At 44.1% G+C, this 25756-nt stretch overlaps 1 protein-coding gene across 1 annotated transcript in view; it reads right to left on the bottom strand.

Annotated features, from left to right (window-relative positions):
• The window catches only part of mgat4b (alpha-1,3-mannosyl-glycoprotein 4-beta-N-acetylglucosaminyltransferase B), a 58450-nt gene that overhangs the window by 17243 nt on the left and 15451 nt on the right, over nt 1-25756 (bottom strand). Inside the window, exons 2-6 of the mRNA XM_068572293.1 lie at nt 9610-9789; nt 8660-8803; nt 7509-7642; nt 2629-2675; nt 1540-1653 (exon numbers count right to left, since the gene is read on the bottom strand). Coding sequence (XP_068428394.1) covers nt 1540-1653; nt 2629-2675; nt 7509-7642; nt 8660-8803; nt 9610-9789 — 619 coding nt within the window. The remainder of the gene's footprint in view (nt 1-1539; nt 1654-2628; nt 2676-7508; nt 7643-8659; nt 8804-9609; nt 9790-25756) is intronic.

Genomic DNA, 25756 nt, shown 5'->3' with positions numbered 1-25756 from the left:
GCCTGGGGAGCTGTTTAACACACACACACACACACACACACACACACACACACACACACACACACACACAGGCAGACACACACACCATTACCTAACTCTCTCTGATTACTGGAGCTGATAAATCCCACACACAAACGCAGGTAAAGCAGTCAGTGTGCGTGTGTGTGTGTGTGTGTGTGTGTGTGTGTGTGCGTGTGTGTGTGTGTGCGTGTGCGTGTGTGTGTGTGGGAGACAGCTTTAATCGTGATAAACTGCAGGTGTTTAAAGTTAGAGTCTGTTAATCAGGTTAAAGTGAAAGTCAGAAACTTATAAACTGAAACAACTTCTTTTATTGTTGTTTCATTGAGACAACACACGAGCCCGAGGCCTGCAAAGGCCTCACGGATCCTCAAGACCCGATATCTCCAAAGTCACTGACCCCTCATGTCTCCAAAGGCCACCAAAGTCCCCAAAGGCCTCAAAGGTTCACAAAGGCTCAATGTCTCACAAGTCATCAAGGTTTCCAAAGGCCTCCGATGTCCTCAAAGGTCCCCCATGTCTTTGAGGTCTTTAAAGGCCTGAAGGTCATCAAAGACCCCGAGGTCCCCAAAGGCCTCGAACGTCCCCAAAGGCCTTCCAAGGTCTCCAAAAGTCCCAGATTTCTCACAAGGCACTGATGTTTCCAAAGGTCTCCGAAGGCCACTAAGGTTCCCAAAGGCCTCCAATGTTCCCAAATACCCCCAAGATCCCCAAACGTCCCCCTGGTCATTGAGTTTTGTAAAGGTCTGGAGGTCACCAAAAAGCCAGAGGTGTCCAAAGACCCTGAGGTCCCCAAAGGCCTCGAACGTCCCCAAAGGCCTCCAATGTCCGCAAAGGCCTCCAATGTTTCCAAAGGCCTCTAAGGTCCCCAAAGGCCTCCAATGTTCCCAAAGGTCCCCCAAGTCATTGAGTTCTTTAAAGGTCTGGAGGTCACTAAGAAGCCAGAGGTGGCCAATGACCCTGAGGTCCCCAAAGACCCCTAAGGTTCCCAAAGGCCCCTGATGTCCCCAAAGGTCCCCCAGGTCATTGAGTTCTTAAAAGGTCTGGAGGACACCAAAAAGCCAGAGGTGTCCAAAGACCCTGACGTTCCCAAAGACCTCCATGGTCCCCAAAGGCCTCCAATGTTCCCAAAGGCCACACAGGTCCCCAAAGGCCTCTGATGTCCACAAAGGTCCCCCATGTCCTTGAGTTCTTTAAAGGCCTGAAGGTCACCAAAAAGCCAGATGTGTCCAAAGACCCCGACGTCCCCAAAGACCCCGAGGTTTCCAAACCAACCCGAGGTCTCCCAAGTCACAGAGGTCCCCAAACGCCAGAGTTTCCCAACGGCATCGAGGTCCCTAAAGACCTCAGGTCTGCACAGTCTCCACTAAAGGGAGACTCTAATTCTCTGATGAAGACTTGTCCGGGTTTTAGACGACAAAAAACAGCTGCCGATCATCATTAAAAAGTACACACACACACACACACACACACACACACACACACACACACACACACACACACACACACACACAAACCTACCGGACTCTTTCCTTGGGGTCTCCGAAAGACTCTCGGAGTCGAGAGAAGTCCGGGTAGAAGTGGACGGACGGAGAGACGACCTCCAGGAGACCGGACTGGATCTCTGTTGGAAAACTGAGACACGGAGAGGAAGTTACTCATTATTATCTTTTATTTTATTAAACTATATTATAAAGTATGACACAATGATCCTGGTGGCAGGACAATAAAGGTTATGAGGCCACAGAGAAGGACTCAAGAGGACATAGGGAGGGGGGGGGAGGAGGTAGGAAATATGATAAGAAAGAAGGACACACAAGGATATAGGGAGGAGGTAGGGAACAGAAAGGAGGATGAAAGAGAAGAACACAAGATGACAAGGTAGGAAATAGAAAGGATGAGAGAGAAGGACACAAGAGGACATAGGGAGGAGGAGGTAGGAAATAAAAAGTAGGATGAAAGAGAAAGACACAAGAGGACAAGAAGGTAGGTAATAGAAAGGAGAGAAGGACACAAGAGGACATAGGGAGGAGGTAGGGAATAGAAAGGAGGATGAAAGATAAGGAAAGAGGACATAGGGAGGAGGAGACTAAAAAGGAGGATGTTACAGAACTAAAGAATGACATAATTAGGAGGTAGGAAATACAGGATGAATGACTTAAAATGAAGGATAAAATCAGGATAGAGGAAAGGAAACGAGGATGTAGGAAGTAAGAAGAGGGAAGGATAAAGGAGGCGGAGAAGGAAAAAGAAAATCACACTTGATCTTCGTAAAAATGTTTCTACAAAGAGGTTCACGCTGCTGAAACGGTGTGTGTGTGTTAAGGTGTGTGTGTGTGTGTTAATGTGTGTGTGTGTGTGTGTTAATGTGTGTGAGTGTGTGTGTGTGTGAGATAAATTAATCATGCTCTAACATGCTGCACTTTGACTGCATGCCGTGAACAATGGCACACACAGCTGTTCACGCACAGAAGCGATCAAAGGCTGCCGCGTACTAGCCGACATCAAACACAACACACACACACACCACACACACACACACACACACACAGGGAGATGGAGAGTCTGTTGCCGTAGGAACGGCATCCCATCATGCAGGTGGTAACTTACAGGCGCTTCAGGTTGTCTGCTACACTGCTGGCGTACTGCTGGTCGGCCTGAAGACACAAAACGCACAAAGGAAACTGTTTTCAGATTCTTCACATTGAACACAATGTTGTGGTCCGGTGGCCGCGCTCGGTACTGCAGGTCATGTGACGCGCGGTCGGCACCTTTCAGAGGAGAGAACTTCCTGCCAAAGAGTCTTTTCAAAATAAAGGTCTTCACAGGAAACAACTCAGTTATATATATTTTTTTCTAACAAAACTACATCGTGAGGATTAGCAAAAGATTATTAACTTAGTTAGATAATTACATTGTGAAATAGTTAAATACTTAGTTGGAGGAAATGATTGTGAAATATTTAGTTAGGTTGAGGAAAAGATCGCGAAATAGTTAGTTAGATTGAAGAAAAGATCGTGAAATATTTAGGTGGAGGAAAAGATCGTGAAATACTTAGTTAGGTTTTCGGAAAACATCGTGAAATAGTTAGTTAGGTTGAGGAAAAGATCGTGAAATAGTAAGGTTCAGGGAAAAGATCGTTAAATCTAGAAGTGGCGTTTTTGCAGTCTTTCCACTTCCTGGTTCATGATTATGTGAGTTACGTACAAACTGATTGGATGGAATATCAACAACCAATAAAACAACAAACAGGACCAGGAGGCTGTTTGTGTCGTGCTGATGACGAGAAACGAGTCAAACAAGAACCCGATGAGAACCCGATGAAACCAACGTGCTCGTTATTTGTCAATAAAACGGTGTTTATGGCGGCACCCTGGGGTGACTGGTATTTAGACTGCAGCGTACTGGTTTACAAAGAGAGAGGAACAGCTGGTTTTCAGTCTTTTAGGAGAAATAATAAAATAACAATGAAACATGCAGTCAAACTTAATTAGAGTTCAACTTTACGGTCACTTTGGAGGGTTTCATTTGGGATAAACTGCATTGTTTTATACTGACAGGTGTTTCTAATATTGTGTCACATCCGTGAGCCCTGATTGGCTGCTTGTTTCCTGGTCAACAAGACGCTGACACACACTCTCACACACACACACACACACAAATACACACACACACGTGTGGAGTGAGATCATCAGATTTTTTTTCTTCTCGCTCGAGCATCAACAACAACTTGAGCAATCGATGACATCAGAGTTAAGCCTCCCTCCCGGCCAATCAGGGCCCAGATGGGGTTCCCTTCTGGGAGCCAATCATCTGGCTCTGCAGGTCGCTGTGCGCAGTCACACAGACACACACAGAGACACACACAACAACACACACCAATTTCCACCAGCTGAGGAGAGTTAGTCTCTGCAGAGTCGGTGTGGGGCTTGTTTTGGCGTCCTGGAGGTGCCAGCTGGGTGGAGCTTAGCGCCTGTTCGGTGTTAACGAAGAGCAGACGGCCTCGGAGCTGCTCGGTGACGCAGCTTTCTTTACCCACAGTGTTTACGGAGAGCTCTCCTCTCCTCTCTCTTCTCTCTTCTTTCCTCTCTCCTCTCCTCTGTCTTCTCTCCTCTCCTCTCTCCTCTGTCTTCTCTCCTCTCTCCTCTGTCTTCTCTCCTCTCTCCTCTCCCCTCTTCTCTCCTCTTTCCTCTCCTCTTCTCTCTCTTCGCTTCTCTCTCCTCTCCTCTCTCCTTTCCTCTCTCCTCTCCTCTCTCCTTTCCTCTCTCCTCTGTCCTCTGTCTTCTCTCATCACCTCTCTTCTTCTCTTTCCTCTCCTCTCTCCACTCTTCTCTCCTCTCCTCTCTCCTCTGTCTTCTCTCCTCTTCTCTCTCCTTTTTTCCCTCCTGTCCTCTCTCCTCTCTCCTCTCTCCTCTTTCCTCTCTTCTCTCCTCTCTTCTCTCCTCTCTCCTCTGTCTCCTCGCCTCTCTTTTCTCCTCTCCTCTCTCTTCTCTCTCTATCCGACCGCCGTAAGAGAGAAGAAGTCTTTTATGGTTCACGTTAAAACTTTTACACAATTCTTCATAAATCAAATAAAAATAATAACGTGAAAACCTTTTGATCTCATGTTTTACAAGATTAATAAAACAAGGTTTTAAGAACATGACTTCAGCTTCCAATGGTTTAACTCGCTGTGGGCGCGATGGTTTAACTCGCTGTGGGAGCGATGGTTTAACTCACTGTGGGAGCGATGGTTTAACTCGCTGTGGGAGCAATGGTTTAACTCGCTATGGGAGCGATGGTTTAACTCACTGTGGGAGCGATGGTTTAACTCGCTATGGGAGCGATGGTTTAACTCACTATGGGAGCGATGGTTTAACTCGCTATGGGAGCGATGGTTTAACTCGCTATGGGAGCGATGGTTTAACTCACTATGGGAGCGATGGTTTAACTCACTATGGGAGCGATGGTTTAACTCACTGTGGGAGCGATGGTTTAACTCACTATGGGAGCGATGGTTTAACTCACTGTGGGAGCGATGGTTTAACTCACTATGGGAGCGATGGTTTAACTCACTATGGGAGCGATGGTTTAACTCACTGTGGGAGCGATGGTTTAACTCACTGTGGGAGCGATGGTTTAACTCACTATGGGAGCGATGGTTTAACTCGCTATGGGAGCGATGGTTTAACTCACTATGGGAGCGATGGTTTAACTCACTGTGGGAGCAATGGTTTAACTCACTATGGGAGCGATGGTTTAACTCGCTATGGGAGCGATGGTTTAACTCGCTGTGGGAGCGATGGTTTAACTCACTGTGGGAGCGATGGTTTAACTCGCTATGGGAGCGATGGTTTAACTCACTGTGGGAGCGATGGTTTAACTCACTGTGGGAGCGATGGTTTAACTCGCTATGGGAGCGATGGTTTAACTCACTGTGGGAGCGATGGTTTAACTCACTGTGGGAGCGATGGTTTAACTCACTGTGGGAGCGATGGTTTAACTCGCTATGGGAGCGATGGTTTAACTCGCTATGGGAGCGATGGTTTAACTCGCTGTGGGAGCGATGGTTTAACTCGCTATGGGAGCGATGGTTTAACTCACTATGGGAGCGATGGTTTAACTCGCTATGGGAGCGATGGTTTAACTCGCTATGGGAGCAATGGTTTAACTCACTATGGGAGCGATGGTTTAACTCACTATGGGAGCGATGGTTTAACTCACTGTGGGAGCGATGGTTTAACTCACTGTGGGAGCGATGGTTTAACTCACTGTGGGAGCAATGGTTTAACTCGTTATGGGAGCGATGGTTTAACTCACTATGGGAGCGATGGATTAACTCACTATGGGAGCGATGGTTTAACTCACTGTGGGAGCGATGGTTTAACTCACTGTGGGAGCGATGGTTTAACTCGCTATGGGAGCGATGGTTTAACTCACTATGGGAGCGATGGTTTAACTCACTATGGGAGCGATGGTTTAACTCGCTGTGGGAGCGATGGTTTAACTCACTATGGGAGCGATGGTTTAACTCACTATGGGAGCGATGGTTTAACTCGCTGTGGGAGCGATGGTTTAACTCGCTATGGGAGCGATGGTTTAACTCACTATGGGAGCGATGGTTTAACTCGCTATGGGAGCGATGGTTTAACTCGCTATGGGAGCGATGGTTTAACTCACTATGGGAGCGATGGTTTAACTCGCTATGGGAGCAATGGTTTAACTCGCTATGGGAGCGATGGTTTCAGAGCTGCTCCGCGGTCCGGCGGCTCGTTCCCGTTTCATTTCCGTTCCTCCCGGATTCCCAGTTTGTCTCCATTAGTCATGTTGACATCTTTCTCTTGCTCTTCCTTCCTTCTGGCTGCATATCTTATTTTTAAAACCCCCTTTTTTCTTTTTTCTGAACCATTTGATCAGACACAGATTTCCTTTCCCTGCGTTTCTTCTCGTTTCCTGGCTGATGTTTTCAGACCGGACTCCTGGAGTCGCAGGTTCAGGCCTCGGATGCTTTGGGGCTGAGCAAAACCGACGAACAACGAAGCGACGAAAAGCACTGAAAGCGTTGGAAGTGGAGAGACGTGTAGCATGAATTTTACATGAGGGAAGCGTGTCGCGATGAGGAGGAGGAGCAGGAACGTGTGATGAATCTCAGCGGGTGAACAGATCCACCACCGCCTGCAGCGACGCGCCAACAGGTCTGAGATCAGAGCTGCTGCCCTCCTGACCCCAACGCCGACGCCGACGGGGCTCTGATCTCTGAGCCGCTGAAACCACAGCTGACAGGAAGTGGGCGGAGTCACGGAGACTCCTCTGGTTGTATAGAAGTCCAAGCTTCATGTGTTAAAGCTGCATTATCTCTCCTGACCACCAGGGGCGACTCCTCTGGTTGTATAGAAGTCTATGCTTCATTTGTTAAAGCTGCATTCTCTCTGGCGACCATATATATATATATATATATATATATATATATATATATATATATATATATATATATATATATATATATATATATAAAGGTTAAGAGGTTAAACTGACAGATGAGAAGCTGCAGCGCTAAACGGCTCAAAGTGTGTGACCTTCATCACTGTTACTGCGAACACACCCACACACACACACACACACACACACACACACACACACACACACACACACACACACACACACAGTGGTCATCATTGTTTTACTTCCCTGCAGTGGTTTACTGTTAGCATTAGCACGGATGCTAAACACTGACATTATCACGCTATGTGAGTGTGCTTGTGTGTGTGTGTGTGTGTGTGTGTGTGTGTGTGTGTGTGTGTGTGTGTGTGTGTGTGTGTGTGTGTGTGTGTGTGTGTTGGGTTCATTAGCAAAACCACTGACATTTAGAAAGCATGCATCAACACACACGTTCTCACTGATGGCCAATTATCCGCACACACACACGCACATGCACACGCGCACACGCACACACACACACACACACACACACACACACACACACACACACACACACACACAGACTCACTGACCTCTGCGATGAAGACGACGATGACGCAGTCCTCTTTCTCGGCGGTACTGAGCTCTGCCATCAGAGAGCTGAGCGTGTCGGTCAGGTAGGAGTGGACCTCCCTCTTCACACTGGGAACCCCCATCACGATGGAGACTACACACACACACACACACACACACACACACACACACACAGAGAAGTATAAATATGTCACGTTAGAAATAAATACACATCTAAAAAGTACCATTCAGTAAAATTGATTTGTATTGTTATTGTGGTAATTATTATATTGTATATCAGCTGATTGTAACACACACACACACACACACACACACACACACACACACACACACACACACACACACACACACACACACAGGTCTTCTATCTCTACACTTACGAGCCTTTCTGTCTTCTTTTAGTCTGTTTTTCTCGACTTGATGCTCCGTGAAAAAAAACCACTTTGTGCACCTGATCAGTTTCAAAGCTCTACTTATAAATCTGATTTGTCACACACACACACACACACACACACACACACACACACACACACACACACACACACACACAGATAAATATATATGAATTTCTTCCTCTGTTTTTCCTCTCTTGGTTTTTTATCTCCGTCCTTTGCGGCTCCATAAAGCGCTTTCTGTCCGACTGATGTGTTTTACTCAAAGTGCATCATAAATACATTTGACTGCACATACACGCATACACAAACACACACACACAAACACAAACACACACACTATTATCATCTATTCTGTTGTGTTTGTTCTCTCTGGTTTTATCTGTATTCATGCCCTCTGTGTAAAGCAGGCTTGTCAGGAAAAGGTTTACGAAGCAGAAAAAATGTTTCATAAATAAATTAGACTTGACACACACGCAAACACACACACTCACGCACAGACACACAAACACACAGTGACCTTGGTGCGGCCCGGCTGGTTGTAGCTGTTTGTTTAACTCTCCAAGGGATGTGGAGTGTATTAGGGAGGCCTCAGTGAGCCGTTCCCCAGGGAAGGTGCATTGTGCCTGGGAAGCTGATTGTGTTCGGAGCCCCCGGCCAGGAGCTCTGTGTGTGTGTCTGTCTGTGTGTGTGTGTGTGTGTTTCTTTTTAATACATTCAATGCACAAGTTCCCGATGTTAATTAATCCATCGGGTACCTCCGGTGCGGCCCTGTCCCAGGTGCACGGCCGGCTGCAGGCTGTCCTCCCGGTTCAGCAGGTGAGGGAGGTGATGGAAGATGGAGGGAAGCTGCAGCACGTTTTTACTGCTGCTCACGTTCCACAGCTTCAGCCTCGTCTCCTCTGAACACAGGGACAAGAACAGACCAGGTGGGACCAGGTGAGACCAGGTGAGACCAGGTGAGACTACATCTGACCAGGTGAGACTAGATTAGATCAGGTGAGACCAATTTAGACTAGATTAGATCAGATTAAACAAGGATAGGCCAGAGCCAATAGACCTGGTGAGACCAGGTGAGACTAGATCTGACCAGCGGAGACCTGGTGAGATACATTCAGACTAGATTAAAACAGTAAAACGGGGCCTCTAGACGATGTGAGACTAAATTAGACTGGATTTGATCAGGTTAGACCAATTTAGATTAGATCAGAGTAGTTCAATTTAGATCAGGTTAGACTCATTTAGACTAGATTAGATCAGGTTAGACAAATATAGACGAGATTAGACCAATTTAGACTAGATTAGGTCAGGTGAGTCCAGGTAAGGCAGGGTCGTTGGACAACGTGAGACCAATTTAGACTAGATTAAACCAGGTTAGACCCATTTAGACTAGATTAAACTAGGTTAGACTAATTTAGACTAGATTGAACTAGGTTAGACCCATTAAGACTAGATTAAACTAGGTTAGACTAATTTAGACTAGATTAAACCAGGTTAGACTAGGCGAGACTAAGTGAAACAGGGCCATTAGACCTGATGAGACCAACTTAGATCCAGTTCAGACCAGCTGAGACCAGGAAAAAGCAGGTGGTAGATTAACTACATTTCTGAATTCTTAATTTGTTGAACATCTCAGTACCAAACTAGACCAGGACCAGACTGGACCAGGACCAGACTGGACCAGGTGCATCCAGGTGCATGAACGTACCGGAGAGGCTGCTCCAGGTGCGGTTGATGTCTCGCAGCGCCTGCTTCTCTGCGATGGCCCTCTTGATCTCCTCCAGGACCAGATTCAGCTCTTTGGAGCGCCGCAGGTTCTCCTGCTCGGCCGAGTGGAGGCGCTCCCTCAGCGCCAGGAACTCCCGCTGGTAGATGTCCACCACATCTCCTGCAGGGGGCGACGTTATGAGAGGGTTAGCACTGTTTCAGGTGCAAAGAGACGAGGTTATGAGAGGGTTAGCACTGTTTCAGACCATAGGGACGAAGTTATGAGAGGGTTAGCACTGTTTCAGGTGCAAAGAGACGAAGTTATGAGAGGGTTAGCACTGTTTCAGGTGCAAAGGCACGAGGTTATGAGAGGGTTAACATTGTTTATGGTCCATAGGGACGAAGTTATGAGAGGGTTAGCACTGTTTATGGTTTAAAGGGATGAAGTCATGAGAGGGTTAGCACTGTTTCAGACCAAAGGGACGAGGTTATGAGAGGGTTAGCACTGTTTATGGTCTGAAGGGACGAGGTTATGAGAGGGTTAGCACTGTTTGAGGTGCAAAGAGACGAAGTTATGAGAGGGTTAGCACTATTTATGGTCTGAAGGGACGAGGTTATGAGAGGGTTAGCACTGTTTCAGGTGCAAAAGGACGAAGTTATGAGAGGGTTAGCACTGTTTATGGTTTAAAGGGATGAAGTCATGAGACGGTTAGCACTGTTTATGGTTTAAAGGGACGAGGTTATGAGAGGGTTACTAGTGGTAACCCTCTCATAACCTCCATTATAAACACATCAACGAGCCTCCATGTTGCTCCTTCATGAACACTTGAGCTACTGTTTAGTTTTTTTTGTTGATTTTTATAATTCAACATAATAATATTTGTGTTTATAAAACATTTAAATATTAGTCTTCAAGCAGAATAAATAAATAATAAACGGATAGAAAAAGAATAAAAAACATGTTTTTAAATCGTCTGAAGCTTCCTGATTGATTTCATCGTCACAAGAGACACAAGAATGTTTTCTGATCCATCAAGAGAGAGAGAGAGAGAGAGAGAGAGAGAGAGAGAGAGAGAGAGAGAGAGAGAGAGAGATTTAGGCTTCACAGGATTAAGAGTGTATGGGACTGGACAGGTAGAGAAAAGAACATAATCTGAGTAGAAACATGGAAATAAAATGCTAAATCCTTCATCTGCTGCAGCAAACACCACCCATCATCCCTCCATCATCCCTCCATCATCCCTCCATCATCCCCCTGGGTTAATGCTACGTGAAGGTAAATCTGCAGTAATCCCAGTGAGACTCACGCAGCCGTCCTCCTCTTCATTCAGACTTTCACGTTCCATGAAATAAACGACGAGCTTCAACGCTCCTTTGTGTTGTTCATCGTAAACACCAATCATGAGATATACACAACAGTGTGTGTGTGTGTGTGTGTGTGTGTGTGTGTGTGTGTGTGTGTGTGTGTGACCTAATCCCATTGAAAACTGTGGAAACCAGTGTTGTCTCCAGACCTCTTTTTCCCAGTTTGAGTGTTTTCCTCTGTGTTTGAGTCGTTGTAGGAACCCCAAATTAATTCCAATACTTGTGTTTATTGTGTGTATTTGTTCAGCAAAGTCTTGTGAAAAAAATGTATATCTGCAAAAAAAATCACTTTTAAAAGATATTTTGATTATAACTATGAACATCCAGCATGATATGAGCCAGATTCCCCAAAAAAGCCTCCTGGAGCGTCAATAAGACACCTTTATGGAAAGATTAGGACCTAAAGAATCAGAATCTGCAACAACAATCACAATAAAACAAAGTCTTGTCCTGTTAGGAAGAAGTTTCAGTCAAGAAACTGTGTCCTTCGGCTAAAAAATGGAAAAATATGACGTATTTTATGCCAAAAGATTGTCTGAATGGGGCATGCTGGGACTTCAAATTGGTGCGGGAGGATTTTCCCGCACTGTTTCCAAAAAGTTAAAAGACCTTCTCACTCACAACGAGATGAACTGATGACAACTGATGTTCTTCATTCAACATTTATGAAGATATAAGCAGAAAAGACTCATTTATTTTACAAAATTAAAGAAAAGCTCATACTTATCAATGTATTTCATATGAAAATGTTAATTTATTCCCTGAACTCTCTTGTTCGCTCCCTCTGAACTTCATCCTTATTGACTTTTTCACATTTACAGCCGGTTGTGATTTCGTAACCACAGAAGTTAAAATTAAAAAAATAATAAAAAACAAGAAAAAAAAATAAAAACCTGAAAATTATTCCTCTAAACCCTCGTTAGTGACACACAATAGCCACGTCTGTTTGGCTGATAACTGAAGTGAGTTTCTAAACACACACACACACACACACACACAGACACACACACACACACACACACACACACGCTGATTAGTTTTTAATGATGCTCCTGCCCCGTTATTTATCTGCTCTGATGAAATAATCTCCTTCCTGCAGCCGATTCTGTTTCTGCCGATGGAAAGAAAACAGTTTCTGTGTCTCCTCGACGTCGAGAAGCACCTGAACGTCTCACCTGCTGAACACCTGAACGTCTCACCAGCTGAACACCTGAACGTCTCACTCGCTGAACACCTCAACGTCTCACCTGCTGAACACCTGAACGTCTCACTCGCTGAACACCTGAACGTCTCACCTGCTGAACACCTGAACGTCTCACCTGCTGAACACCTGAACGTCTCACCTGCTGAACACCTGAACGTCTCACCAGCTGAACACCTGAACGTCTCACTCGCTGAACACCTGAACGTCTCACCAGCTGAACACCTGAACGTCTCACCAGCTGAACGTCTCACCAGCTGAACACCTGAACGTCTCACCAACTGAACACCTGAACGTCTCACCAGCTGAACACCTGAACGTCTCACCAACTGAACACCTGAACGTCTCACCAGCTGAACACCTGAATGTCTCACCTGCTGAACACCTGAACGTCTCACCTGCTGAACACCTGAACGTCTCACCAACGTATTCACGTTTTAAACTTTGACCCCGTCAACAGAGAATGATGTCATACGTGAGTGAGGTCACAGCGTGCAGACAGACACACAAACACACAAAGAGGTTGACTCAGATTAATAGCTGAATGTAGACGGATAACAACACTAATCCACTGTACACACACACACACACACACACACACACACACACACACACACACTGTACACTGCACACACACTTCTACAACGGGTGGTTGTCTCATCTTGTGTGTGTTTATTTTAGTGTAATAATATAATAAGCCACCAATCACAGGGCGGAGACCATCCAGGTAATGAGATTACCCAGCATGCTCTCCTTCTGTATCTCTCTGTGTAACACACACACACACACACACACACACACACACACACACACACACAGAGGATGAGTCATCGTTAATGGGCGTCTGGGTTTTCAGCTCACAGGAAGAGGTTTGAGGAGTAAATGAGACTTTTAGATGAATCAGAGTTTTAATTATTTATTTTTAGATTGGTTGATTGGTTGGTTGATTGATTAGTTGATTGATTAGTTGATTGGCTGATTGGTTGATTGATTAGTTGGTTGGTTGATTGGTTGATTGGTTGGTTGGTTGGTTGGTTGGTTGATTGGTTGGTTGGTTGGTTGATTGGTTGGTTGATTAGTTGGTTGATTGATTGGTTGATTGATTAGTTGATTGATTAGTTGATTGATTGGTTGGTTGGTTGGTTGGTTGATTGGTTGATTGATTGATTGGTTGGTTGGTTGATTGATTGGTTGGTTGGTTGATTGGTTGGTTGATTAGTTGGTTGATTGGTTGGTTGGTTGATTGATTGATTAGTTGATTGATTAGTTGATTGATTAGTTGATTGATTAGTTGATTGATTGGTTGGTTGGTTGGTTGATTGGTTGATTGGTTGGTTGGTTGGTTGATTGGTTGGTTGGTTGATTGATTGGTTGGTTGATTAGTTGGTTGATTGGTTGGTTGGTTGATTGATTGATTGGTTGGTTGGTTGGTCGATTGGTTGGTTGGTTGGTTGGTTGATTGATTAGTTGATTCATCAGACTCCGGCAGTTCTCTGCCTCAGTCAATGAAACCAATGCTGGAACGTTAACAAGTACAATTACTACTGAACGTAAATACAATTGAGGTACTTACAGTACCTACAACTAGTTAGGTTTAAAACAACTAAACTACCAGTTTAAGAGACGCGTTCATCAGGTAATCCGTCTGAACCTCAGACTCTCACATTGTTCCAACATCATCTGGTGAAACAGAAAACTCTCGTCTGGCGGCCGTGAGAGTAAATCTGAGTTAACAGATGTTTGGAGCTGCCGGGTCGAGAGCTTTGTTCTCTCTTCAGCCGCCGTGTCCTGACTCCTCATTACATCCACAGACTTTCCTGGAGTTCATCAGCGGACCTCTCCGTCCAGTTTGCCCGATAACAAAGCAAAGAGCTTAACAATCCATAATCCAGCCGCTTATGGTTTTCTAATCCATCAAAAACATTCACAGTCTGAGAAACTTTAATTCAAAATAGAGCCGCGAGAGCTAAACCCTCCGTTTAACTGACTTTCTGAAGCGCCGCCTCGGGTTTTGTGCTTCGTCGGCAGATTTCTGTCTGCTGTTACAGGGAATGAGGTTTGTGTGTGTGTGTGTGTGTGTGTGTGTGTGTGTGTGTGTGTGTGTGTGTGTGTGTGTGTGTGTGTGCCTGAACTCATGTTGTGTGTTTGTTAGTCGTTTCTGCTTTTCTGTGATATTTATGGACGAACTGGAGAACAAAGAGGACAACAGCTGGAGAGAATAACCAGGTGCTTTCAGTCTGAAACAGTGAAACAGGAAGTGCCGTTTTCTGCGGTTCAATCTGTCTGCGGCTTCGATTTTTCCTTCAAAATAAAAGCTCTGCTCCTCTTTAGAAGACAAGATTGTCAAACTACTGAGACAAATTGAAAGGAATCTCAGTATACAACATCTTTCTAAGTGTTAACAAGTGTTACCAACGTTAGGGACGAACTAGAGGCCTCGTGCTATAAATAGTAACTTGTTATTAAAAAGTTAATTACATGTTTTCAGCCTCTCTGTCTCTCTCTCTCTCTCTCTCTCTCTCTCTCTCTCTCTCTCTCTCTCTCTCTCTCTCTCTCTGTAGCTGTAAGTTCGGTCTCAGGTGAATCAATTACGGCTTTATAGTTTCACCGAGGAGCTCAGAATATGGTGTTTTTTAACCGTTTATTTGGGGCAAAAATTTTAATCAGATTTGTGGAGTAAAAACACACTTTAAAAAATATCGAAGGATTTAAATACAAAACACAAATTTTGGTCCGCGGACAAAAAGAAAAAAGCGCTAATTTCTTCTCTCACAGCTGTTTCTGCACAATAAGTCGACACAAATTCAAGCAGACAGGAAGTTGAACTTCTTCATGCCAGACCCCCCCCTCCCCTTTAAGCCCCCCCTCCCCCTTCCTCTTTTACCTCGAGTCTTTCTACGTTGTTGCTTTGACAAATACAAAACTTCAGGATCCAAAGAAAGCCATCTGCTGCTGCTTGTCGGGTGGTGGTGACAGCGGGATAAGGAAGATAAGTCAGACCTCCAGAGGCTTCAGGGGGCTGAAGGGGCATCTATATATAAACCCTGCGGGGTATTTTGGGTCTGCCAAAAGGTCTGATCTGCACCCCGATCAGGTGTCCACACCACCTCATCCACCAGCTTCTGCTCAGGAACCTTCTGAACTCTCTCTGGACTCTGGACGAGCTTTGTAGACGTTACTTCTTGAATGGGATTACGTACAGAGGAAACGAATAGTACCGAGTCAAACTGCTCAACTCTGACGTGCAAATGTGTGTCTGACTGTTTCAAACTCTGGAAAAAACAAACGGCTCATTAGCTGCGTTGCATAATCCGTCTTTGCAAAATCCTCAGACGTGTAAATAGAGATTTTAACAGGAAACGATTTGCTCTGATGGCTTTCGCTTCATTACGTAATCTTCATGCGATTACGTCATCTTTATGTGACTATGTCATCTTCATGCGATTACGTCATCTTAATGTGACTATGTCATCTTCATGCGATTACGTCATATTTATGTGATTACGTCATCTTTATGTGACTATGTCATCTTCATGCGATTACGTCATCTTTATGTGACTATGTCATCTTCATGCGATTACGTCATATTTATGTGATTACGTCATCTTTATGTGACTATGTCATCTTCATGAGATTACATCATCTTCATGAGATTACATTATATTTATGTGACTACGTCATCTTCATGCGATTACGTCATCTTCATAAAATTACGTCATCTTTGTGAGATTACGTCATCTTCATCCGATTATGTCATCTTCATGCGATTACGTCATCTTTATGTGATTACATCATCTTTATGTGACTATGTTATCTTCATCCGATTACGTCATCTTCATGCGATTACGTCATCTATATGTGATTACATCATCTTTATGTGACTATGTCATCTTTATGCGATTACGTCATCTTCATGCGACTACGTCATCTATATGTGATTACATCATCTTTATGTGACTATGTCATCTTTATGCGATTACGTCATCTCCATTCAATGACGTCATCTTGGAGGAAGCGCCTCGTCTTCGCTGCATCGAGTATAAACTAAACTACAGTGGTCGCAGCTCCAACTCGTCCAGCAGGAAGTCTCCACGTCACGACGTGTTTTCCTGCTCGGATAGTTTGCGTCGCCACCAAGACGTAAACACACGCTCTTTCTGTGTCCTCTGGTAAATTGAGGCGTCGTCATCGCCGTTTTCACGCCAATCTACCTGTTGGTCAAAGACCACATCGAGCGGTCCTCCTCAGACGGCTTCTGTTGCTGGCGAGGACTCTGGGTAAAAGCGAGCCTCGCTTCAGATGTTCGACACCTCGTCTGTGATTCCTCACAGGACTCCGGCGGCCATCCTCTGCTGTTCACACTGATTTATAATATGAGGAAACACACCCTCCCCCCTGTCCTTGGTTAACCTTCTGTAAAAAAAAAATAAACCAGTGCCAAGATTCTGTGTGTCTGAAAAACAGAAAATATCTGCCAGCCAGATAAAAGCTGAAAGCAGAAAGCTGAAAGCAGAAAACTCTCCACATCTAATGATAGAAAACAGGAGGCGAACAGAAACTTTCGCTCTGCACCGGAGATGAAGTTTGAAACAGATGAATCAAAGCGCTTTTCTTTCTTCCCGTCTCGCATTAATTCAGACCGGAGCGCAGGCAGAGGACTGGTAGGAGCATTAGCATTCGAGCCAGACGGACTGAAACACCGGGAGCGTGAGGAAGCCGCAGGACGGCCAAGAGAACCGGCTGCAGAACAAAAGACAATAAAAAAAAACACGTGAAACTAAAGAGAGCCGACACAAAGGAGCAGAAAAGCTGCGAGGAGGAGGCCGGCTGAACGGAGGCCGCTTCTGTTTTCCCTCTCAGACTAAACGGAGGGAGTCGGTCAGCTGTGTCTTTTAGTATTTTAATACCACAGAAAAGGTGTGTGACGCAGGTGAATCTGCTCGATGGAAACCGAGACGTCATCATTGGAAAAGATGGACACGAACCACAAGGTCCGACTGTGAAGTTTGAAGCAGCAGCCGGCGAGAGAAACAGACACCGACTTGTTCTCAAACACACTTTTATGAGGAGATGAGCAACTTCTAAGAGCTGCTCTCTTTTCAACAAAAACATGGCACATGAGTTCCTCCCTCAGTAAACATCGTAAAACACAAGTTTTATGGTCTAAATCTAAAAGAAACATGTCGTAACCCAAGATGGCTTCTTATATAAAGCCAATGGTTCTACTTAAGTAACACTTTCATCTTTGTGTTGATTCTGGCACCTCCTGTGGAATAAAGTGGTAGTGTCTCCGAATCCCTTAAGAAACCTTAATTTTCTAGCTGAGATGGTTTTACTTAAGTAATATTTTTCAGTACTTTCCCTTTAAGTTGCTGCAAGGAACTTTCAGCTTTGTGTTGATTCCGGCGCCCCCTGTGGACTAAAGTGGTAGTGTCCTTTTAGAAACGTAATTTTGCAGCTGAAGGGTCCAACATTAAACATGCCGTAACCCAAGATGGCTTCTTATCTAAAGCCAATGGTTCTACTTAAGTAATACTTTACATTATGTATATGTATTTCTACAATGCAGCATCAGTACTTTCCCTTTGAGTTGCTGCAAGAAACTTGATCTTTGTGTTGATTCTGGCGCCCCCTGTGGACTAAAGTGGTAGTGTCTCCGACTCCCTTTAGAAACCTAAATTTTGCAGCTAAAAGGTCCAACACTTGACCTATTTCAAAAGTGTGGAAGTAGAATCGGTATATAGATGACACACACACAGACACACACACAGACACACACACAGACACACACACACACAGACACACACACACACACACACACACACACACAGACACACAGACACGCAGACACACACGGTCGCCTCGGTTCTAACCCAAACAGTATCGTCTAACACCATGACTTCATCTAACCATGTGTGTGTGTGTGTGTGTGTGTGTGTGTGTGTGTGTGTGTGTGTTGTATATATACCGTCTAAGCTCTTGTTTCAGTCGATATGTGAAGTGGATTTGTGTTTATTTGAGCCTTTAGTCAATACTGCTGTTTGTCTGAGTGTGTGTGTGTGTGTGTGCACGAGTGTGTCGCGGAGTCATTTTACGGTCTCTCACACACACACACACACACACACACACACCTTGGCAGCGCTCACATATCTTCACATGCCGCTTCCTCTCAATATCAGCTGTCAGGTCCAATAGGAACGGGACAAAGAGACGGTAGGAACAAAAATCTGGCAGCGTTTTGGTTCCTACCCTCCTGTCAGACCAGATGAACTCACTGGTTCCACTGGTTCAGTTCCCAGCTAGAGAGAGAGCACATGTTTGTTTCTCTTACAGGACTTAATAGTAAAATCTGATGCGAACTAAAATAATCAAATACAAACAATAATATTGACAAAATAAATATGTTTGTTTTATTGTAACTCTTCAGGTTTTTGACATAAATTGAGAAATACTGAAAGGTCCCTGCTGCTTTTCAGAGGCCGCCAACATGGCCGCCACATTAGCATGTGCGCTAACAACTAAGCAGCAGGAGGGGAGGAGGAGGAAGAGGAGGAAGAGGAGGCAGCGGGGCGTTCAGGATCAAACAGCTGGGTGGGAAAACACAGACTCAGACTCTCTGTGGGTTTCTGACTTTTGACTGAAGATCCTGAAACGTGTTGCAGAACTTAAGATTCACAACAGCAGACTGAAGGATCACAGCTGACAGAGGCTCACGGACTGCAGCCTGACGGCCTCCTGCTGCTCGGAAACCATGTCGCTGTGTGTGTGTGTGTGTGTGTGTGTGTGTGTGTGTGTAGGAATCGACATAAACCGCAGCATCTCCAATCAGTCGCTCACACACAGATGAGGTGAAGTGTCCTCTAGACTGTGAAGTGTGTCCTTATCTCCCTCAGCCTGCTGCAGCCATGACAACATAACACACACACACGCACACGCACACACACGCACGCACACACGCACACACAAACACACACACATACACACATACGTCACGTTTCCTTCAGGTTTAAAAACAGCGGTGGCCACGAGGAGTCTGTTATAAAAAAAAAAAGTCTGAAACCGAGGTTCAAGTTTTTCACGACAAAGCTTCAGTTAAAGGAAGTAAAATACCAACGATTTAGGAAAAGATCGTTAAATACTTGTTTGGTTCAGTAAAATATTGTTAAATACTTAGGTTTAGAAAAGAAAACGATCGTTAAATACTTGGTTATGTTTATGAAAAGATTGTTAAATACTTAGGTTTAAGAAAATATCGTTAAATACTTGTTTAGGTTGAGTAAAATATTATTAAGTGTTTTTTTTAGGTTGAGTAAAATATTATGAAATACTTGTTTAGGTTTAGGAAAAGATTATTGATTGGATTAAAGTTTGTTTTAAAATAACTACAGAAGTAATGTGATAATTAAATCAGCGTTAACTTCTCACAGAGAATGAACAGCAGCGTCCGAGATTAACGCTTTTGTTTAACCCATTAAATCCCATATTGTCATTCTTTCCCTGCAGGTTTTAATTATAATATAACATTAGTGTATGAAGCCCAGTGTTCCCAGAGAGGAGGCGTAGAGACACCACGCCCTCCGATGCTGGGAGCTTCCTGTCTATAAGATAATAGCTTCCTGTCTATAAGATAATAGCTTCCTGTCTATAAGATAATAGCTTCCTGTCTATAAGCACTCTGATGCTCCTCTGTTCTGTAATCCAAAGGTCATTCAGATTAACATTTCCTCCTCTGCTATGTTCCCACATTGGTTTACATCCCCCCTGTGGCCCCTCCCAGCCCATAAGCATTCCTCCCAGTGCTCCCAGTCATTATGGGACATGTGACCTGCCAACTGTGGCTTTAGAAACACCTGCTGCCTTGAGGCGAGGCTGCAGGGCTTCACGTCCAGCTCTACTTCTAGCAGGAGGGACCTCAACAGCGTTACCCAGAATCCAACGGGGAGCCATCGTGGGGTCAGCGATTGGACCTGAGTACTTCCTGTTTACCGTGCTGATGGTCCCCAAAGGGATCAGAGGGAACCAGAACGGAGATAAGAAGAAGACGTCAGTGTGGACGTGGTTCATTTAGTAAAATATGATCCAACGGGCGTAAAGCAGAGGACGCTTTAGGGGCGGGGCTACAAGGTGATTGACAGGTCTACATCACAGCATTGTCTGGTTCTGGGTGTTTTTGTCTTAAATCTTTAACCCTTTCACAGTGTGTTTTCTCTTCAACAAAGTTAATTGTCACATTTTGGTCTTCATGTTTTCATTTGTAAAAAACAACAACAAGACTGCTGGAGGGTGACGCCCGAAAACCAAGATGGAGACAGCCACAAAACAAAAACCAAGATGGAGACAGCCACAAAACAAAAACCAAGATGGAGACAGCCACAAAAACCAAGATGGAGATGGCCAAAAACTAAGATGTCAAGATGGCAACGGCTAAAAAACAAAAACCAAGATGGCGATGGCCCAAAACTAAAATGTTAAGATGGCGACGGCCAAAGACCAAAAACCAAGATGTCAAGATGGCGACGGTTAAAAACCAAAAACCAAGATGGAGTTGGCAACAGCCAAAAAAACAAAAACCAAGACGGAGACGGCCCAAAACTAAAATGTCAAGATGGAGACGGACAAAGACCAGAAACCAAGATGGAGACTGCCAAAAAAACAAAAACAAGATGGCAATAGGCAACAATAATTAACCAAGATGGCGACTGTCAAAAAACAAGATTGAAAGATGGTGACGGCCTAAATGCAGATCTCGAGGCTTCATAACGTCGGTCCACACACCAACGCGTGACGTCACGGTGACGACGTCACGGTGACGACGTCGACTTCTGCAGTCCATCGCCGTCGTTATCGTCCCTCAGCTGTTTGGTAAATGGCGTCTTCCATCCCGTCAACGCAGCTGCTGAGCTCCGGCCCTTTTTCACTGTGTAAGCGACGCGATAGACTCGAATGGTGACCGAGGTCGTCCTTCAATCGGAGGATCGGCGGTTCGATCCTCGGCTCTCCGCTAGCCCAACGTCGCTGTGTCCTTGAGCAAGACGCTAAGACGCTTAACCCTAAAAATTGCTCCCGTGGATGCGACTATACGATGGATGAACGGTTGCTAATCCTGGTAGCTCCTCTGATAAACAGCCAGTTAAACAGCAGAGAAGTAATACACATATATATATATATATATATATATATATATATATATATATATATATATATATATATATATATATATATATATATACACATGATAGATTTATGATAGACTTAGCCCTCCAGCTCCCTGAAGCCATTAGGACTCAGACTAACAGGGAACATTAGCAGAACTCATAAATCCCACCGTTTGAATATGAAATCAAAGCGCCGTCAGAGGAAACATGCGAGCGCTTTAAGTACACGTCGCTTTGTCTTTGTTCAACATTGGTACTCAGATCTCGTGCTGGAGTAAAAGTATTAATACCACAGGGTGAGCGATCTAAAGGTATCGGCATCAAAATATACTTCAAGCAGCAAAAGTAGAAGCACTCACTCTGCAGAGGGAAATACATCTTTGTGTTATAAATATTAATTCATTTGTTCCTTTAATTCAGTTTAAATATTACACATTGTAGTATACTGATGGATATATGTATATATGTATATATTTGTAAAGAATGTAACATATTTTGTCAGATAAATGTAGTGAAAGTACAAAGTAGCGAAACTTGTACTTTACTAAATGTTCTTTGTTACATTTGTATCACTGCACCTGATTATGTTATAAAAATACTCCATATTGTTACAATGCATGGTTACAAGTTGGTATAAGTACACAAATACTATGAAAGATGTACTTGTACATGCAGTATGAGCTCAGGGTCATAGCTCAGGTCGAGTCCTCAGTATTTTAGTGGATGTGAAGGTTTAACAACGTGTTAAAAACTGCTGTACAATCATGATCGTAGCCAACTAATACACAACTAACATGGTAAATACACATAATGTACATCATCTCATGCACATGTACTAGTACATGCATGTATAAAGTACACGTGCAAACTGATAAACTCCTTTTTTTTGCTACCTGCGAATGAGATGTGCAGACGCTGCAACATCCACCGCTGTGAATGTTAATGAGTAAATAATGAATGTCGGCAGAAGCACTCAGCGTCTGTCTGTTAGACGCTATTAGAAACTCACGCAGTCAGCACTTTATATACTTTGTTTTAATTGATGTATTTATTCCTGTTTATTTATTATTTATTTAGTAGCAAATAAAGGAAGTAAAACATCTTCCGACAGCGGTTTTTATGCACTTATCCTCTGGAAGGAAGCGAGTTTTTCACTTCCTGAAGTACTTCAGTGTGAGTAGAAATACTACCATGAGAGAGAGAGAGAGAGAGAGAGAGAGAGAGAGAGAGAGAGAGAGAGAGAGAGAGAGAGAGAGAGAGAGAGAGAGAGAGAGAGAGAGAGAGAGAGAGAGAGAGAGAGAGAGAGAGAGAGAGAGAGAGAGAGAGAGAGAGAGAGAGAGAGACAGAGAGAGAGAGAGAGAGAGAGAGAGAGAGAGAGAGAGAGAGGTGAACTGTCAGCAGACGGCTAGTTGAGGTCAAAGGTCACATCTTGTGGTTTGTCAGAGTTCTACAACACTTGACCTGTTTCTGACTCTGCAGCCGCAACGATCGATGTGCTGATACAAAGATGCTTCTACTCTTCCTCCTCCTCGCCTCCTCTTCCTCCTCCACCTTCTCTTCCTCCACAATTCCCTCCTTCTCCACTTCTTTCTCCCCCTGTACCTCTATCTCGTTATATTTCCCCCTCTATCTCAACCTCCATCTCCCCATACATTTCCACCTCTCTTTCCTCTCCTCTCTCCATTCTCTCTCCTTTCCTTTCTCTTTCCTCTCTCCTCCACCTCTCCTTCCTCTCTCCTCCACCTCTCCTTCCTCTCTCCTCCACTTCTCCTTCTTCTCTTCTCTCTTCTCCACCTCCCCTTCCTCTCCTTCTTCTCTCCTCCACCTCTCCTTCCTCTCCTCCACCTCTCTTCTCCACCTCTCCTTCTTCTCTCCTAAACCTCTCCTTCTTCTCTCTCCTCTCTTCTCCACCTCTCCTTCCTCTCTCCTACACCTCTCCTTCCTCTCCTCCACCTCTCTTTCCTCTCTCCTTCACCTCTCCTTCCTCTCCTCCCCCAGTCCTTCCTCCCCTTCTTCTCTCCTCCACCTCCCCTTCCTCTCCTCCACCAGTCCTTCCTCTCCTTCTCTCCTCCACCTCTCCTTCTCTCCTCCACCTCTCCTCTCCATTAAGATCTTCAGTAATTATGAAACCTGTTGTAATGATGAAGACGTGATCCCATTAGGAGGTCTAGTTCACCAGCATCAGACCAGTACCTGGATGCATTATTCATTACTGGGCTCCGTCTACTTCCTGGAGTCATACTTGAGCCGGGCAGGTCAGTAATTGGATTTTCCTCCATGTCCTGTTGCTCCAGACGTCAGGATGCTTTCACACCTGGAGTTCAGCCTGATGCCACGTCAACGGCTCTCATGTTTACTCATGAGGACGCAGCTGATGATGATGATGATGATGATGATGATGATGTGTGCCATGGCATGAATAACAATGACCGGGTTATTATTCAGGCTTATTACTGCAGATTAATGGACTTAATGAAGTGACAACGCACACCGAGTCTGATACAAGAAGCGCTTTTGACGTTCTTAATCAGGAAAATGTATTTGCATGAAGAGATTAAAATACACGGCCGGAAATATAAACACAAACCGTTTGTCTCGTGAGGTTCATCACACACATTCTGACCAATGGACTCCCAGGACTTTAAACCACTTATCCATGACTCTTAACCAACGTGACATGACTTTTAACCAAATTTCCATGACTTTAAATTTAATTTCAATAACTTTAAACCAATGTTACATGACTTTAAAACAAATTTCCTTGACTTCAAGCCAAATTTTCATGACTTTTAAATACATTTCCAGGACTTCAAACCAAACGTTCACGAGCAAACATTGTGTGAAATGTGTGTGTGAACAGTAAAAAGTGATGAAATGTAGTATTTAAACTAACAATGAGGATTCAAAGCATACAGTAAACCTTAAATGACTCAAATGAATGAGAGACAATCGTTTATTAAAAGAATAAACATTTATATAGATGCCTGTATGTATGCTGCTGATAGTTTGAGGACTTTTCCAGGTTTTCCATGACTGTAAGATTTCTTAATAATTGTTCTTCATGTTAATGTTTTCATGATGTTATATTTATTTATTTGATGAATGGTCTTCTTTAATTGGAAAGTGTTATTTTTAATGACATATTTCCTGCTTGGAGACAAACGGATTTTATTGATGACTGGAAATCTTTCAGCTGCTCTTCCTTGAATTTCTGCCGGGGGATTTTTCCAGCAGAGGTAAACACAGGGCACAGTGTGTGTTTGTTTGTGTGCGTGTGTGTGTTTGTGCGCGCGTGTGTGTGTGTAGACCTGCTGGTGGCCTTCGGGCTCATTGACTGGACTTTACACTCAGCGGTCTGTTCTCACACTCATTCAGCTCAAGTATCACTTCTCTTTAAACAAGGCAGCAGTGTGTCGTCTCTTCATCCCCTAGAGCTGGCATCGTGTGTGTGTGTGTCTGTGTGTGTGTGTCTGTGTGTGTGTCTGTCTCTGTGTGTGTCTAACCTCTCACTTCAATTTAAACAATTTAACGGCCTGTTCACTCCAGATGTTTTGAGCAAACGGCAGCGTTACACATTAAAACAACTGAAATGTGCGTGAACGTTTCTTTCTGGATATGAAATGTCAGATGAAGATCAACACGTAGAACCGGAGCTCGACTGAAAACATGAAACTTCACACGAGAGATTCCTCACGACAAGAAAAAGATCTTCTGATGGGGAAAGTTGTCATCATGTGTGAATATTTATGCATGAGTCAAAACACCCATAAAAGTGAGTGGAGTCAGAGTCAAAACACCAACAATACGAAGACGAGTCAGAGTTAAAACATCATCAAGACAAAGACGAGTCAGAGTCAAAACATAAACAAGACGAAGACGAGTCAGAGTTAAAACATCAACAAGATGAGTCAGAGTTAAAACATCAACAAGACAAAGACGAGTCAGAGTTAAAACACCAACAAGACGAATACGAGTCAGAGTTAAAACACCAGCAAAACGAAGACAAGTCAGAATTAAAACATCATCAAGACAAAGACGAGTCAGAGTCAAAACATCAACAAGACAAAGACGAGTCAGAGTCAAAACATAAACAAGAGAGTCAGAGTCAAAACATCAACCAGATGAAGACGAGTCAAAATCAAAACACACTCGAAAGTGAGACGAGTTTGAGTCAAAACACCAACCAGACGAGTCAGAGTTAAAACATAAACAAGACAAAGACGAGTCAGAGTTAAAACATAAAGAAGACAAAGACGAGTCAGAGTTAAAACACCAACAAGAGAGTCAAGAGTCAAAACATCAACCAGATGAAGACGAGTCAGAGTCAAAACACACTCGAAAGTGAGACGAGTTTGAGTCAAAACATCAACCAGATGAAGACAAGTCAAAATCAAAACACACTCGAAAGTAAGACGAGTCAGAGTCAA

Source organism: Clinocottus analis, unplaced genomic scaffold (genome assembly GCF_023055335.1).
Source record: "Clinocottus analis isolate CAN_PGR_092001 unplaced genomic scaffold, fCliAna1.0.p SCAF_1, whole genome shotgun sequence".
Taxonomy (NCBI): domain Eukaryota; kingdom Metazoa; phylum Chordata; class Actinopteri; order Perciformes; family Cottidae; genus Clinocottus; species Clinocottus analis.
The sequence above is the reverse complement of the archived record's forward strand: the minus strand, read 5'-3'. Positions and strand labels throughout refer to the sequence as shown.